Below are 13,633 nucleotides of genomic sequence, written 5' to 3'. Positions count from 1 at the left end.
GGCCTTTGGCTAGAAACGTGTAGAAAGAAATTATAGAAGAATGAATTTGTAAATTAGGTTTATATCTCCATTTTTCAGAAAGGCAAACTTCAAAATTGCACTGCTGTTGCCTACCAGATGAACCTGTTAAAGTCCTCTGACTCTAAAGCCTTCTCTCTTTACCAGCATTCAGTATATCAGAGCTGTTCCTAGAAGCCAGCCCCTGCCAGGCAACACAGAAGTGGACTTCTTGTTTGTGACAGGCAGAAAGCTGTGCCCGTTTCACTTCCCTCCAGAAGGAAGGGATGATAAAAGGTGGCAGAAGCAGAGGGAAGAAATAAAGAGGTTAAGAACGCTGCTGAGCAATTATTGATAGCATGGGTTTTGTGGAATTGATTCTTCAGTGTGTGATTAAGAAGTGTGATAAAGAGGGGAACCTGGCTGGCTGAGTTGGTGGAGCATGTGACTCTTGGTCTCAGGGTCAGGAGTTCGAGCCCCACGTTGGGGGTAGAGATTACTTAAAAAAATAAAACTGATAAAAAGAGACAGCATGAAGGATTAAAAAAAAAAATTGGCAGGCCAGTTGAAGACGTGAATTCAAGACCTACAGAAGCATTAGTGCTTGGGGTACATATTAGTATGTATTGCCAGACAAGATCCAGTGCTTTACCTTGGGGCTAGGAGCCCTTCCAGATATTGTTCTTAATCCTTCTCTGGGCCACTAATGCTTCCCCATCCCATATTTGTTTTTTGTTTTTTGTTGTTGTTTTTTTTTAAGATTTTATTTATTTGAGAGAGCATGAAAGGGGAGAGGGTCAGAGGGAGAAGCAGACTCCCTATTGAGCAGGGAGCCCGATGTGGGACTCGATCCCGGGACTCCAGGATCATGACCTGAGCTGAAGGCAGTCACCTAACCAACTGAGCCACCCAGGCGCCCTCCCATCCCATATTTGTAATGTTACTGATAAAACAGATTGGACCCAGGGCACCTGGGTGGCTCAGTCGGTTAAGCGACTGCCTTCAGCTCAGGTCATGATCCTGGAGTCCTGGGATCAAGTCCCGCATCTGGCTCCCTGCTCAATAGGGAGTCTGCTTCTCCCTCTGACCCTCCCCCCTCTCATGCTCTCTCTCTATCTCATTCTCTCTCTCAAATAAATAAATAAAATCTTAAAAAAAAAACACACACACAACAGATTGGACCCTCTATTCTGCGCTTCAGAGACTTGCCATGCACCAAAGATGTATGTATACTCCTAATTCAGAAGAGGCAGCATTTGTGTGCCGTCAGGCAAAGCAGATTACAACAGAACTACTGTTTGTGTTCACTGGTACGACCCTGATGGTGCCTAGAAACAGATGAGAATACCAGAAAACAAGCCACAGGTTCATTTAATGGTGCACCAGGGAAGGGGATGGAAGGCTTATTCCCAGAAGGTTTCTAAAATGTAAGAATTATTCCTAAGGAGTTATAAATCTTTTTTGGTAGCTATAGGCCCAGGCCATGGGTGGATGGGGACCAAGATGGAGAAATGCTATGATCAGTTGAGATTAGATAAATATGAGTTCAGACAAATATGCAAGCTATTCTACTGGCACACTGTGTCTGGTGATATTAACAAGATAAGCTGTAGGTAGAATAATTTCTCATCAGATTGGAGAAATATATTTATAGCCTGCTTCTCATTATATAATCAACAGCTACTAATGGAGTAGCAGACAGTGATATGGGTAATAGCTTACTGTCACTTTAGTGAGTTCAGGGATGACAGGTTTCTTTCATGCATGAAGTACTGGATACATTTCTTAAAACTCAGATGTGGCATCAGATTCTAGTCATCCTAAAGAAAAATCACAGTGCAGTATTTCATTTATAGTACTATATTCTTTGTGAGTGTGTGTGTGTGTGTGTGTATGGTGGAGGTTGGGGATGAGTTTTTTGAAATACACCTTTAAAAAAATCTTCCCTTCAAATACAAAATCAATTTACCTCTTACCGCCCTTCAGTTCCCTTTCATTAGTACCCCCCCCCCTTTTTTTAAGAAAAGTGGAATAAGATCTACAAGTCATTTAGGGGGCCTTTATTGTTTTAACCTATCCCTTGTCTCACTTCCACCTCCTTCTAATAAGACAGCTGTTCTACCCTGTCTTCATCTGGATAAGCTCATCTTTTTTTTTTTTAAAGATTTTATTTATTTATTTGACAGAGACACAGTGAGAGAGGGAACACAAGAAGGGGGAGTGAGAGAGGGAGAAGCAGGGTTCCCGCAGAGCACAGAGCCCGACCTGAAGCGGGGCTGGATCCTAGGCCCTGGGATCATGACCTGAGCAGAAGGCAGACACTTAATGACTGAGCCACCCAGGCACCCCAAGCTCATCTTATTTTTGCTTGAAATTGTTGCAAACACCTAGATCTAGTAGATTTGGGAAAAGTTGGGTCTCAGCGAGTAATAGCATCTCAATTAGTAATGAGTGGCATGGATTTCTTTTGGCTTGTTTAAAGTTCAAAAGTGTCAGTAAGCAGGGTTAGCAGCCCATCTGGGGATATAAATACATTTTCACAGACTGGTGTTTGCTGACTGCACAAAGATAGACTGAATTCTTAATTACAACTAAGGCAGATGCTTAGGAATTTTCCTGTTTTATAGCTCTTGTCTCTAATTTTACCTGTAAATTTAAGACCCTGACAACTTAGATTCAGCTTTGCTATTGTGTCCTAATGGTTCTTTCTTAAGTCTCAGTGAGAGCTACAGAATCTTACAAAGGTAAAATATATTCCTGGAAAAACATCCAAAAGCAGATACTGAGATTGACTTCCCTAAAGATCATGATCCTATCAAAGAAAGGAGGTAAGTACAACTGCTTTTCAGTAATTCTTTACTCCACCTTAAGAGGGTCTTCATCTGGATGGTACACCTGGGAGGGCCCAGGAGGAGCCAACCCTCGGAGGACCTCACAGCTGGAACTCCCAGCAATGCCTCGGTAGGTAATGTTAAAATCCGTAGCATGTCACCTAAGCTCTCACAGGAACACCTTTCATTGGTTAATGAAACCAGTGCGTTATGTGTACAAATAAAATAAATGCTTGCGGTGCTTTTCACTAAGGCTAGCAACTTGTTTAGATAAAGACCCAGAAAATGTATGAAAATATGCAACCTAGCCATCCAGTCAGGCTGGAGGGTAGATGTTGCCTGTGCCCTTTGCTCTGATTGGGACTGGAATTGTGAGGGAAGCCATCTTCCGTTCCCCAGCCCCGCTTAACTGAGAGGGACAAGATTAAGCAGCCATTGGAAATACATAAGGTGTAAAGGATGGGGCTGGGTTCCTGTGCCCTTCTGACCTCCTCCGCACGCATATCGCATCACCTCTACCTGCCGCCTAGACTAGGGAGACAAGGGTCTGCGGTCTTGGGCCTCTCGAGAGTATTTAGCAATGAACCATAACACCACCATTACACCCAAAGTCACTCCTAGGAAAGTTTTTTTTTCTGTTTCAATTCATATATGTAATTTTTTCCCCCAAACAAGCTTTCACTCTGCAGTTTTTAACCCGACTTTTTAAATGTAATATCCGCCGTGTCTTTAAATACTCGGTGTGTGTGTGGGGGGGGTGCTTAAATGGAAGTGCCCCTCATTTAAAACCAAATGTTGCTACTTTGCGTCTCAGAAAATGCGGGGCTCGCTCCCCCGCCCCCACCCCATCTGCCGCCGCGGGGGCCAGGTGCGCTCCCACGCCGCGGGGCAGGCCGCTCGCAGGCGGAGCCCCCGCGCCCGCGCCCCCGCCGCCCGCCCCGCCCCCTGGCCCCGCCCCGCGCCCTGGCCCCGCCCTCCAGGCGCGCATTGGCGCCGCGGGCTGTCGCTCCCCTGCTCTGGGGAGGGGGCGCCGCGAGCTGCGGTCCCACGGCAGAGGGCTGCTCGCTGCTGGTGCGAGCCGGGCTTCCCCGCTGCCTGGGCGCCCGGCCCCGCGAGCGGCCCCCCGACCTCGGCAGCAGGGTCGCCGGGAACCCCGGCGCCGTCGGTAAGTGAAGGAGGGCGAGGGGGTGGCGGGGACCGGGGTCGGGGCCAGTGTCAGGTCCGCTGGCCGCCTGCGCGGCGGGGTGGGCGGAAAGTCCCCGCTGGACACCCGCAGTCCCGGCCCGGGTAAGAACCGGGAGGGGTCGTTGGTCCGCCGGAGCCTCCAGCCAGCGCGATCCCCGTCAGCTGTGCCCGCCCACCCGCAGCTCATCCTGGCCGCATGGGTTGCGGGTACCGCTCTTCCGTCCTTACCCTTATTTGAGGGAACTGTGATTTCGGGTTCCGGGCCACCATAATTGTGCCGATAGCCTGAAGCTGGGCTCTCTGTTCCCCGCCCCCGGCACTTCCCTTTTTGAGGACTTGGTCCTGCGCTCCGGCTCCGGCCGCGGGGCGCATCCAGTCGCAACGAGCCGCCTTCCTCCGGGCGGCGGGTCGGGGGTCCGCACCGGCCCTGAGAGAGAGTCACAGCTTTCCCCCCAAGGGCTTGCGCTTGGCCTCCGGCTTCTCTGCTCAAGGGGAAAAGTGGCGTTAGACTTGCGATTCTGTCAGGAAATGACAACGGGGACTTGAAGATTACCGCGGCGATAAAAGTACCCTGCAGGTTAAGGAGAATCGTTTGCACACTAACATTCTGCAAAGTCTGACCGTCTCCAGATTGCATTTTCCCCATTTCAGTTAGGCTTTTAGTTGGGTATTTGTTTGATTTCTACTGTAATATACATTCAAGTGAGCTTCACGGGCAGTTGTCTTTGGGCAATCCAGGTTAACTTCAAATCGTACCATCTTAAACATGATCAAATTTCAATACTTCTGTTGTACATCCTCTGGTTGGTAAAAACTCTCAGGTGCTGAGATCTCCAAGACGTGAGAGGACTTAAAGAGAGCTGTAGTCAGCTGTGGTTCTAGGGCTTATGGAAGCATTGCGTGAGGAGGGACACTGCACAATGTTTATATTTTAGTTCCATCGCTGTTCTAGGATGACTTTGTCTTTCTGTCAGGGACATAGACTATGTAACTCCCAACCTAAGGGAATATTTACTTAGATCATAAACTGATTTCCTGAGTTCCAGTTCCTTTTGTGGTTCATAGACTCAAGAGCTACCCAAATAAACCATCAGTGCTGAAGGATTTACAGAAAAACAGTACAAGGAAAGAGTTCCCTTGCTTATTTTAGGACATCCATCAACAAAAATTAATACAGCTGTTGTCAGATCATCACCTCACATCTGTGTTCATTGGTGCTGCCATACTATTCTGTGGATTAATTTTATGTTTATATATAACTAATCAGTTTGCCAATTGCATAGCCTATCAATTATATTTGGCTTTCAAATTAGTTCCAGAACCAAGAAAACAAAATATAAAGAATTTCAAAAGCTTGGGGCGCCTGGGTGGCTCAGTCATTGGGTGTCTGCCTTTGGCTTGGGTCATGATCCCAGGGTCCTGGGATTGAGCCCCACATCGGGCTCCCTGCTCGGAGGGAAGCCTGCTTCTCCCTCTCCCACTCCCCCTGCTTGTGTTCCCTCTCTCACTGTGTCTCTCTCTGTCAAATAAATAAAATCTTTAGAAAAAAATTTTTAAAAAGCTTGATTTTAAAATAGCAAGAATTCAGTCTAGTCTTGGTTCAATTATGAATTGATGGGCTGACTTATGGTTAAATAAAACAATTAAAAGTTTTTTGACTAGTGAATCTAGCACAGATTAGTATCTCCAAACAATTCATCTTTCGGATAAAACTCTAATGCCCACCTTCCGAGCATGGGCTTCAGAAACAGGCAATCTGGTTGAATCTGATCTCTGTTACCTACTAGCTGTGTAATCTCGGGCAGATTGTTCAACTTCCTATGCCTCAGTTTCTTCCTCTGTAGATAGTGATACCACCACCTACTCATTTTGTAATGTGGGGAAGATTAGAGATGTATGTAAAAGGGCTTAGCGTATCCTAAAGCACAGAGTTGCTCAATAAATGTCAGCTATTATTATCATTCACTCTTACTGACCTTCGACTATGTGCTCATGATGGAAAACATTTGAACAGTAGATACTTAGGGGGAAAAATGTCAAAATTATATAACTAAATTTAAGAGGGGAGAATGACAGTGATGTTAAATTTCCCAAGAGTGTGTATGAAAAGTAGCACCTCTCCGATGGAACATACATTTTTAGAACAGAAACCTTATGGTATAATGGAAAGAACATTGGAGAGTCAGAGTCTTCAGTTCTAACTCTGGCTATGACCTTATCTAATGGTATGGCTTTCGGCACTCCAACTACCCACTCTGGAGCTCATTTTCTTCATCTGGCTGGACTTGAATGATCTCTAAAATCCTTTGCAGCTGCAGAATTCTTTATTGCATGTAATAAAAATCATCCTAGCTTTCTTATCACTTTGCCCTTCATTGTTTTGTTATTGTCATCTGTTAACTTGGATTTGAGTCATAAACATCCATAAAGATAGCACAACGAAAGAATTGATATCAGATCTGCAAATAATCCAAGTTGAAGTTTTAACAAAGAGAACAGAGCAGAATAGATTCACATTGTAATCTTTTGGTACTTTTTATTCTCCAGTCATTTCAGAAGATTATTAGATGGGAAACGTGCCTGGTAGAATCATATACATTCAACTGAAATATTTCTATAGGAAACGATAGGCTGATGGTGAAATAAAATACCACTCTTTTTTCTCTCATCAGGTTGATCCTTAAATAAAACAAAAATCTATCCAGTAAAGGGCTTTCATGAAGAAATTAAAGAGAGAAATTACAAGTAAGAGAGAAACCAAGAATTATACACCAGAGAAACCACCTAAAACAACTGTATGGAGTAAGACAAAAGGAGTGAATACATCTGGAAGAAATATTACTTAGTATATTTTTGCCCACCTTTTTGTCCTAAAGGCTGCTAAGGAAGAGAGAATATAGTTTTCTAGAGGAAGAACGAGTGTGATATAAAAATGGAAACCACGGTTTCCGAAATTCAAGTTGAAAGCAAGGATGAGAAGAGACCCACAGAAGTTAGTCCTCAAGATGAGAGGCAGGAGGAAAGAGCATCGATGCTTTGCTTCAAGAGAAGAAAGAAAGCAAGCAAAGCAATGAAGCCCAAAGCTAGCTCTGAAGCTGCTGGTACAGCAAGAAAGTGTCCCCCAGAAGCAGGAGCTTCTGAGCAGCCACGGCCCCCAGGGGGGGCCTGGGCCTCAATCAAACGTCTTGTAACACGCAGGAAAAGGTCAGAATCTTCAAAGCAGCAAAAGCCCTTTGAGGCCAAAGTGCAACCTGAAATCAGTGCTGAGGATGCTGATCTTTCTAAGAAAAAGGCAAAATCCGGACTTAAGATTCCCTGCATAAAATTCTCAAAAGGAGAGAAACGAAGTAATCATTCCAAAATTATAGAAGACTCAGACTGCAGCATCAGAGTCCAGGGAGAGGCTGAACATTTGGATACAAAAGCTCCAGCCCAATCAGATGACCAGGCAATAAAGACCAAGTTGCCCCAGGATATAAGTAAAGATGTCTCACGGAAAGTGGGTGATGAGGTCTGTGAACCAAATGTGAGCAACAACACAGCTACAGCTGGAGAAAAAGTGATTTCAGTAGAACTTGGGTTAGGTATGGGGCATTCTGCCATTCACCCAGGTACACTAATCCTTGAAAGAGATACTGAAATGACTGAGGAAAAACAAAGTGTCCAATCCCAGCAAGCAAGCCCACTTGAAACTTCAGAAACAGAACATCAGCCACCAGTGGTTTCTGATGTTCCTCCCTCACCTGCCATCCCAGATCAGCAAATTGTGGAAGAAGCCAGAAGCAATATCCTAGCAAGTGGACCAAATTGGGAAGAGCATGAAAGTAGAGAGATTGTAGCTGAAGAGAGTGAGCAGAAAGATACTGAATTGAGCCAGGAATCAGAGCTGAGAGAAAATGAGGTCACTGCAGAGAAACCCAAACCAGAAGAAAGCAAAAGAATGGAGCCAATTGCTATTATTATTACAGACACTGAAATCAGTGAATTTGATGTTAAGAAATCTAAAAATGTCCCTAAGCAATTCTTAATTTCAATTGAAAATGAGCAAGTAGGGGTTTTTGCTAATGATAGTGGTTTTGAGGGTAGAACTTCAGAACAATACGAAACACTCTTAATAGAAACAGCTTCTTCTCTTGTCAAGAATGCTATCCAATTGTCTATAGAACAGCTGGTTAATGAAATGGCCTCTGATGATAATAAAATGAACAATCTTCTACAGTGACTTAATTTCCAGATCATGGAAGGAAAAAAAAAAAAAGCTTCATGTTAAATTATTTTGCATAATTGTGGCATTTCTTATTCAGTTACAAATGAGAGGTTTATCATCCATGGAATTTATAGGTACAGTTCCAGCCCAGAAGTGCTAAAAATTTAGTTTATAAAACTCTCCTACCATTGAAATGCAGTCATTTCTGGATTTTGGAGGAAGGTAGTGCAGATCGCAATGCAAGTGACATACAGGGAATTGCTAAAATGACATGTGGAAGTTGGGGTGCTTGGGGGGAGGAAGCTGTATTTATTGAGCACTTATGGTATGCCAGAAACTCTTTAATATTCTCTGATGTCACAAAGCCTGGTTTCCTTTTGATAGTTCAATCCTGTGTATAGGTTAACATCACGTTCGATTTTCAAAAAAAATTTTTTACAGTGCACTTTTTTGTTTAAAATGGTGACTAAGGTGAGCTGTTTTTGTGAATGTGTGATTTACAGTTGTTACACTCATAGGCAGTAGTCTTACTTCAAAAAAAAAAATATTGCCTTTTCCTAATTTCAGCAGAATGTGCATATTTGAATTAAACATGAATGTTTTTCTCGTCTTGCTTAAATATCGTACAAAAGCCATTCACAATTTATTTCAAATAGGCAAATAATTACCAAGTGCAAGGGTGTGGAAATAGGCAATGCATTTTCCCTGTCCATCTTTTTTCTGCCTCAAACAGACCTGTCTAAACCCATTTCTGCATGGGGGCATCTGCTGAAAAGTGAGAAACAAAACCCAAAAAACTAAACAACAGCAACAGCAAAAACAAGAAGAGTGAAATACTGTGTTGCATCCAGGAGAAGGCAAACTGCCCAAGTAACAAATGATCACAGAAAACGTAGGACTCATCTTGCAGGATTGTGCCTCTGGAGACCACTTTCCTCCACCTCCCCCCAAAGAGGGAATTCACAGCCAGCCTGGCAGTAAAAGTCCCAGGAAATCGTAATAACTTACTGAACATATTACTCACTTTTGATCAAGAATGAGCCAAGTTCATGGTTGAATAGAAAGTGAAAAGTTATTGCTAAAGCACATTGTATTTTAAATGTCTGTATTCTCATTGTGCCTGTGTCAAGAGGCACTAGTAACAAACACTTTACATGGATTTTGAAAATTAACTTTTTCATCAGTATGTTCAATCCAGCTAATCCCTTACCAAAAAAAAAAAAAAAAAAAAAGAACTCAATGTAACGAGAAGGGCTTATCTGCATTTTATCTGGTTATTTAAATCGTCGATCTCATCAATAATTGCCACATTTTTTGAAAAAGTAATTCCATTTCAATCTTTCCTTGTGTGAAATGGCCATAATACTGGAACACACATCCCTACCTCACAGGTAAAGGTCCAAATTGTATAGTCCCCACTGACTAAACTGAGGGACAGCGTTACTCTGACAGTAGATGAAGTATAAAGAGCTTTCCACTCGAGTTGCAAAGTATTTGTTAAAGAGGATTTGTACATTCTTGGAGAAAAGAGTGTACTTTAGATGAGTGTAAATGATCTGGTGACTTCTTGCATTATTTATGGCTTACGTATAGAAAGGATGTGCTAATTTGTCCTATAGAACCTTCTTTGTTTCTTGCTGTGAGTACATCTTGAGACCTCTGGCAGAAAAACCTAATCTGACATTGGAACTGAACCAAATAATGGATATTATTAGCAAGATTCTTTGCTGAAGTGCAAAATTATTCCCCCAGACTTTCTTACCTTCATGCCTGTAATCTTGAGAGGAGAAACCCACAAAAATCCTTCAATTTAGCAACACAAAAGTGGATTTTCAAAACATATGACCCAAGAAATGAATTTCTTTTAGTTGTACAATTTTTAAACATTAAAAAAAGACTGCTAAGTCATTCTCCCTAAAAATACTCTTTTTAATTCACTATATGTGGTGCTAATGGACTTGGATGGCTACCAGCCAATATCATATCATATTTAGAAGTAAACAATTTTTAAAAATCTGATCAAAGTTGGTGCATTTTACAGTGTTCTAAGGAATCCTGTCTTCATTTATTGCAAGAATAGCTCAAGCCAATATATACTTGCATTGCTAGGTTTTTTAGTAATCTCTAATGAATGAACACAAAGTATAACACCTACAAGTGATTGAAAATATTTTGGAAAGCTTAGGCATATTTGGGAGTTTTAAAAACAGTATGAGGTAAATATGTGTAACTAATTATTTTTGTTAAGAAAATAACACTTCTCTAGTCCTGGGTTTCTACTTTTTTTTTTTTCCCTACTATGGTTTGATATATATTTTTGGTTAGAATTATTATAATTGATTGTTTTTGTGATAAGATGTGTACTCTACCTGCATCCATTCTTAAGTGGTTCCTCCTTAATCTTTTCTATTGAGAATATCTGGTGAATTAAATAAATAGGGTTCCAGTCTGAAAAATGAATCCAGAAATTAATTGGTCTCAATCTGAGTATACCTGCCACATGGCCAAATCCTATTAAAATGAATTCTAAGATGATCCAAATTGTTTTGTTATAGAAATAAGCAGGGATCAGATAACTTGGAAGTCTCTTATAAAATATGTTTCATTTCAATAGTATTTATTTTAAGCAATTGGACCTTATATGCAAGACATTAAATGTATATAAATAGGTCCCTATTCAGTTCATACCTACATTTGACGTGATTAAAATGATCATTTAGAAGACAATTTAATAATAGCACATTTTCATTTACATTTGCTGTGATAAATGCTGCTTTTAATGAACATTTTATTAATTAGCTGGGATTCAGTTTCCCTTTGAACTCAGAATTTTACAAGGTGGGTTGGTTTATTGGATACTTGTTAATTTTTTCAGCATATTATCTTCTCCCTTTTAAGAGTCAAGTATTATTCACTTTGCTTTACAACCCAGTGAATATGAAAACCCTCTTCTATTTTATGTAGCACTATTCACTTAACATTTTCTCAAAGTACTTTATAGGATATAAAAATAGTACTGGGTGACATTTAAGTAAAGATAGCAGAAAACAAAAGAACTTTCAAACAGAAATTATGTTCCCTGACACCACCTCCACCTGAAAGAATAATAAGCATGTGGCACAAATGGGATTCTTCAGAAAAGCTGTCTGCATAATTTTCTTTCAAGGTAATGCATTTGACAGCACGAGGTTTGTGACGATCTTAATTGGTCTACTATTTAGTGGAATCTAAGAAACTCTGATTTATTTCTGAGAGAGAATCTTATTTCACCAGTGTCTGTGAAAAGCCATACTGCTAAAGGTCAAGTTAGAGATGTGGGTCATGGGAGGGCACCAGCCAAATCTGGCTTCTGCATGCAATCCAGAGTTAACTTCATCAATGTGCTCTGCTGACTGGGGATTGGACAGACTTTACAGTGACAAGTTGCCTTATTTTTTATGGTTAAAGAGTTAATTTGCAGGGGGTGGGGGGTAGAGCAGAATTTTTTAAATAATTGTTAGGCTTTAGAAAGATCCTTTTAATGTTAACTTTATTCAGATATGTGAAGTCTTCTAATTTCATCTGATACTCAGTACATCAGGGGTTGACTTTTCTGCCTGCCGTTTCTACGTTTTTTAAAAGTCCTTGTTTATGGTTTCAGGTTCTTTAGGTTCAAATTCCTGTGATGTTTTATTGTGTAACATAAAGTTTCTTATTATACAGAATTCAAAATTTCAGTCAATAGTACATTTTGTGGTACATTTTTGAAAAAAAAGTTCTTGTAATCCTTATTTAGTTACAAAAATTAAACAGAAGGAAGCTACATAAAATTTAGATGTCCTGATTAAATTCAGTTTGGTTCAACATGTGTTGGGTATAACATATGCCCAACGCTGTAAAGGAGACAGGCTCCCAGCCCTCCAAAAGCTCAAGCTAGGGAACAGCAACCAGAGGAACTGGGACAGGGATTAAGGCAAAGAGCCACAGGCAAGGAACATCATGAGTGCCATAGACAAGAGAATAAAGAGAACGTGGTTAATTTGTCCAGTGTGGGGAGGTGGTCATCTAAATACAGGGACAGTTTGAAAGCATTCCATTTCTAAATATTTAAACAGTTATATTCATTATGATTTGTGAACAGGTGCAGAAAAAAAGCCTGCATAATGTTACATATTTATAGTAGTTCTTTGTCTGTAAAAATGTTAAGTGGATGAGCTATTATGAAAGTAAAAATTCCATATTGTAATTTCTCGTTAAAATCAGTACTATAGGACTGTGGATCAGATGCTAATATTTAAGAAATACTCTGTAGAAAAAGGTTTCAACCTGAATTAATATATGTATGACTCTTAATATAGAATAAATGTTATAGTGGCTCATGTTTATTTTATTTACATCTCTTAAGAGAAAGGTAGTATATTATGTTTATTTCCTAAAAGTATAAAGATCACACTGATGGAACTGTTGAGTTAGCACTACCAAGAGTTGTGCTCTGCTGATTGGGAGGTGGACAGACTTTACAATGACAAGCCTAAGAGCCCACCTCCAGCAGAGAGAAACACAAACACCTTGAACGGGAACTCAATTTCAGTGAACTCTCTATCCATCTAAAGGGCATATCTGACTTTGATGCCATCTGTAAATTTGACAAAAGTGTACTTGTTTCATCATCTCTTGCTATATTCATTAGTTGCCTTTTCTACATTATATTAACCTATGAATTGTTAATAATCTTCATGGCTTTCCAAATAAGCAATCTTGGTATGAAATGCTTCAATTATTCAGATGTTGCCTGCTAAAGCTGGGTGTTTCAAAAGCTAGGTTTATGAAGACACTGATCTTATTCCCCTAACATTAACAACGCTGTTTTTCCTAAAGCACAGAGCAATGGTAATAACTGGACTCTATGAAAGAATGTACTTTCCAAATCTCGGGACCAATTTCAAGTTGATAGTGTCTGGGGCACTTGTCTGGCTCAGTCAGTAGAGCATGCGGCTTTTGATCTCAGGCTTGTGAGTTTGTGCCCCACGTTGGGCGTGGAGATGACTTAAAAAAGAAAATAAACCGGATAGTGTCCTAAGACTAAAATTTGTTCCAAAGCAAACTGTTTTACTAATGTACAAACCCTGTACATAAGCTCATTTAATATTTCACATCTTGCAGAGTTTTAAAATTCTTATTAAATCACATCTTTCTAATAGATAGCACTACCTTTTGCAAAACCTGTCCTCACAGACAATTCTGCTAATCCTTTAGACCGACCATTACTGCTGAAGTCTGGAGTCCCTGACCCGCTGGTGAGTGCCTACTTCGTTTTTTCTCCAAAAGCTTAAGAACACCAGGGGTTGAGTTTCTGAGCTTAGGAAAGAGTGAGCGCGGACAGTCCCCAACTTACAGTGTTCAACCAATGATTTTTGATTTTAGGATCGTGTGA

General features: G+C 41.0%; 1 protein-coding gene across 1 annotated transcript; it reads left to right on the top strand.

Annotated features, from left to right (window-relative positions):
- The first annotated feature begins 3,917 nt into the window (after positions 1–3,917).
- AKAP5 (A-kinase anchoring protein 5) lies at positions 3,918–12,584 on the top strand. The gene is made up of 2 exons (XM_034993179.1): positions 3,918–3,993; positions 6,686–12,584. Exon 2 carries the CDS (start codon positions 6,946–6,948, stop codon positions 8,233–8,235), a length of 1,290 nt encoding a protein of 429 aa, XP_034849070.1. The 5' UTR covers positions 3,918–3,993; positions 6,686–6,945; the 3' UTR covers positions 8,236–12,584.
- Positions 12,585–13,633: the final 1,049 nt, after the last annotated feature.

The sequence above is a fragment of the Mirounga leonina genome, unplaced genomic scaffold (assembly GCF_011800145.1).
Source record: "Mirounga leonina isolate KUSES-001 unplaced genomic scaffold, KU_Mleo_1.0 Mir_82, whole genome shotgun sequence".
Lineage (NCBI taxonomy): Eukaryota > Metazoa > Chordata > Mammalia > Carnivora > Phocidae > Mirounga > Mirounga leonina.
Note: the sequence above shows the minus strand (reverse complement) of the source record. Positions and strands in the feature narration are given on the sequence as shown.

Coding starts and splice junctions, on each gene's coding strand:
- AKAP5 (XM_034993179.1), top strand. CDS start 6,946: ATGGAAACCACGGTTTCCGAAATTCAAGTTGAAAGCAAGGATGAGAAG.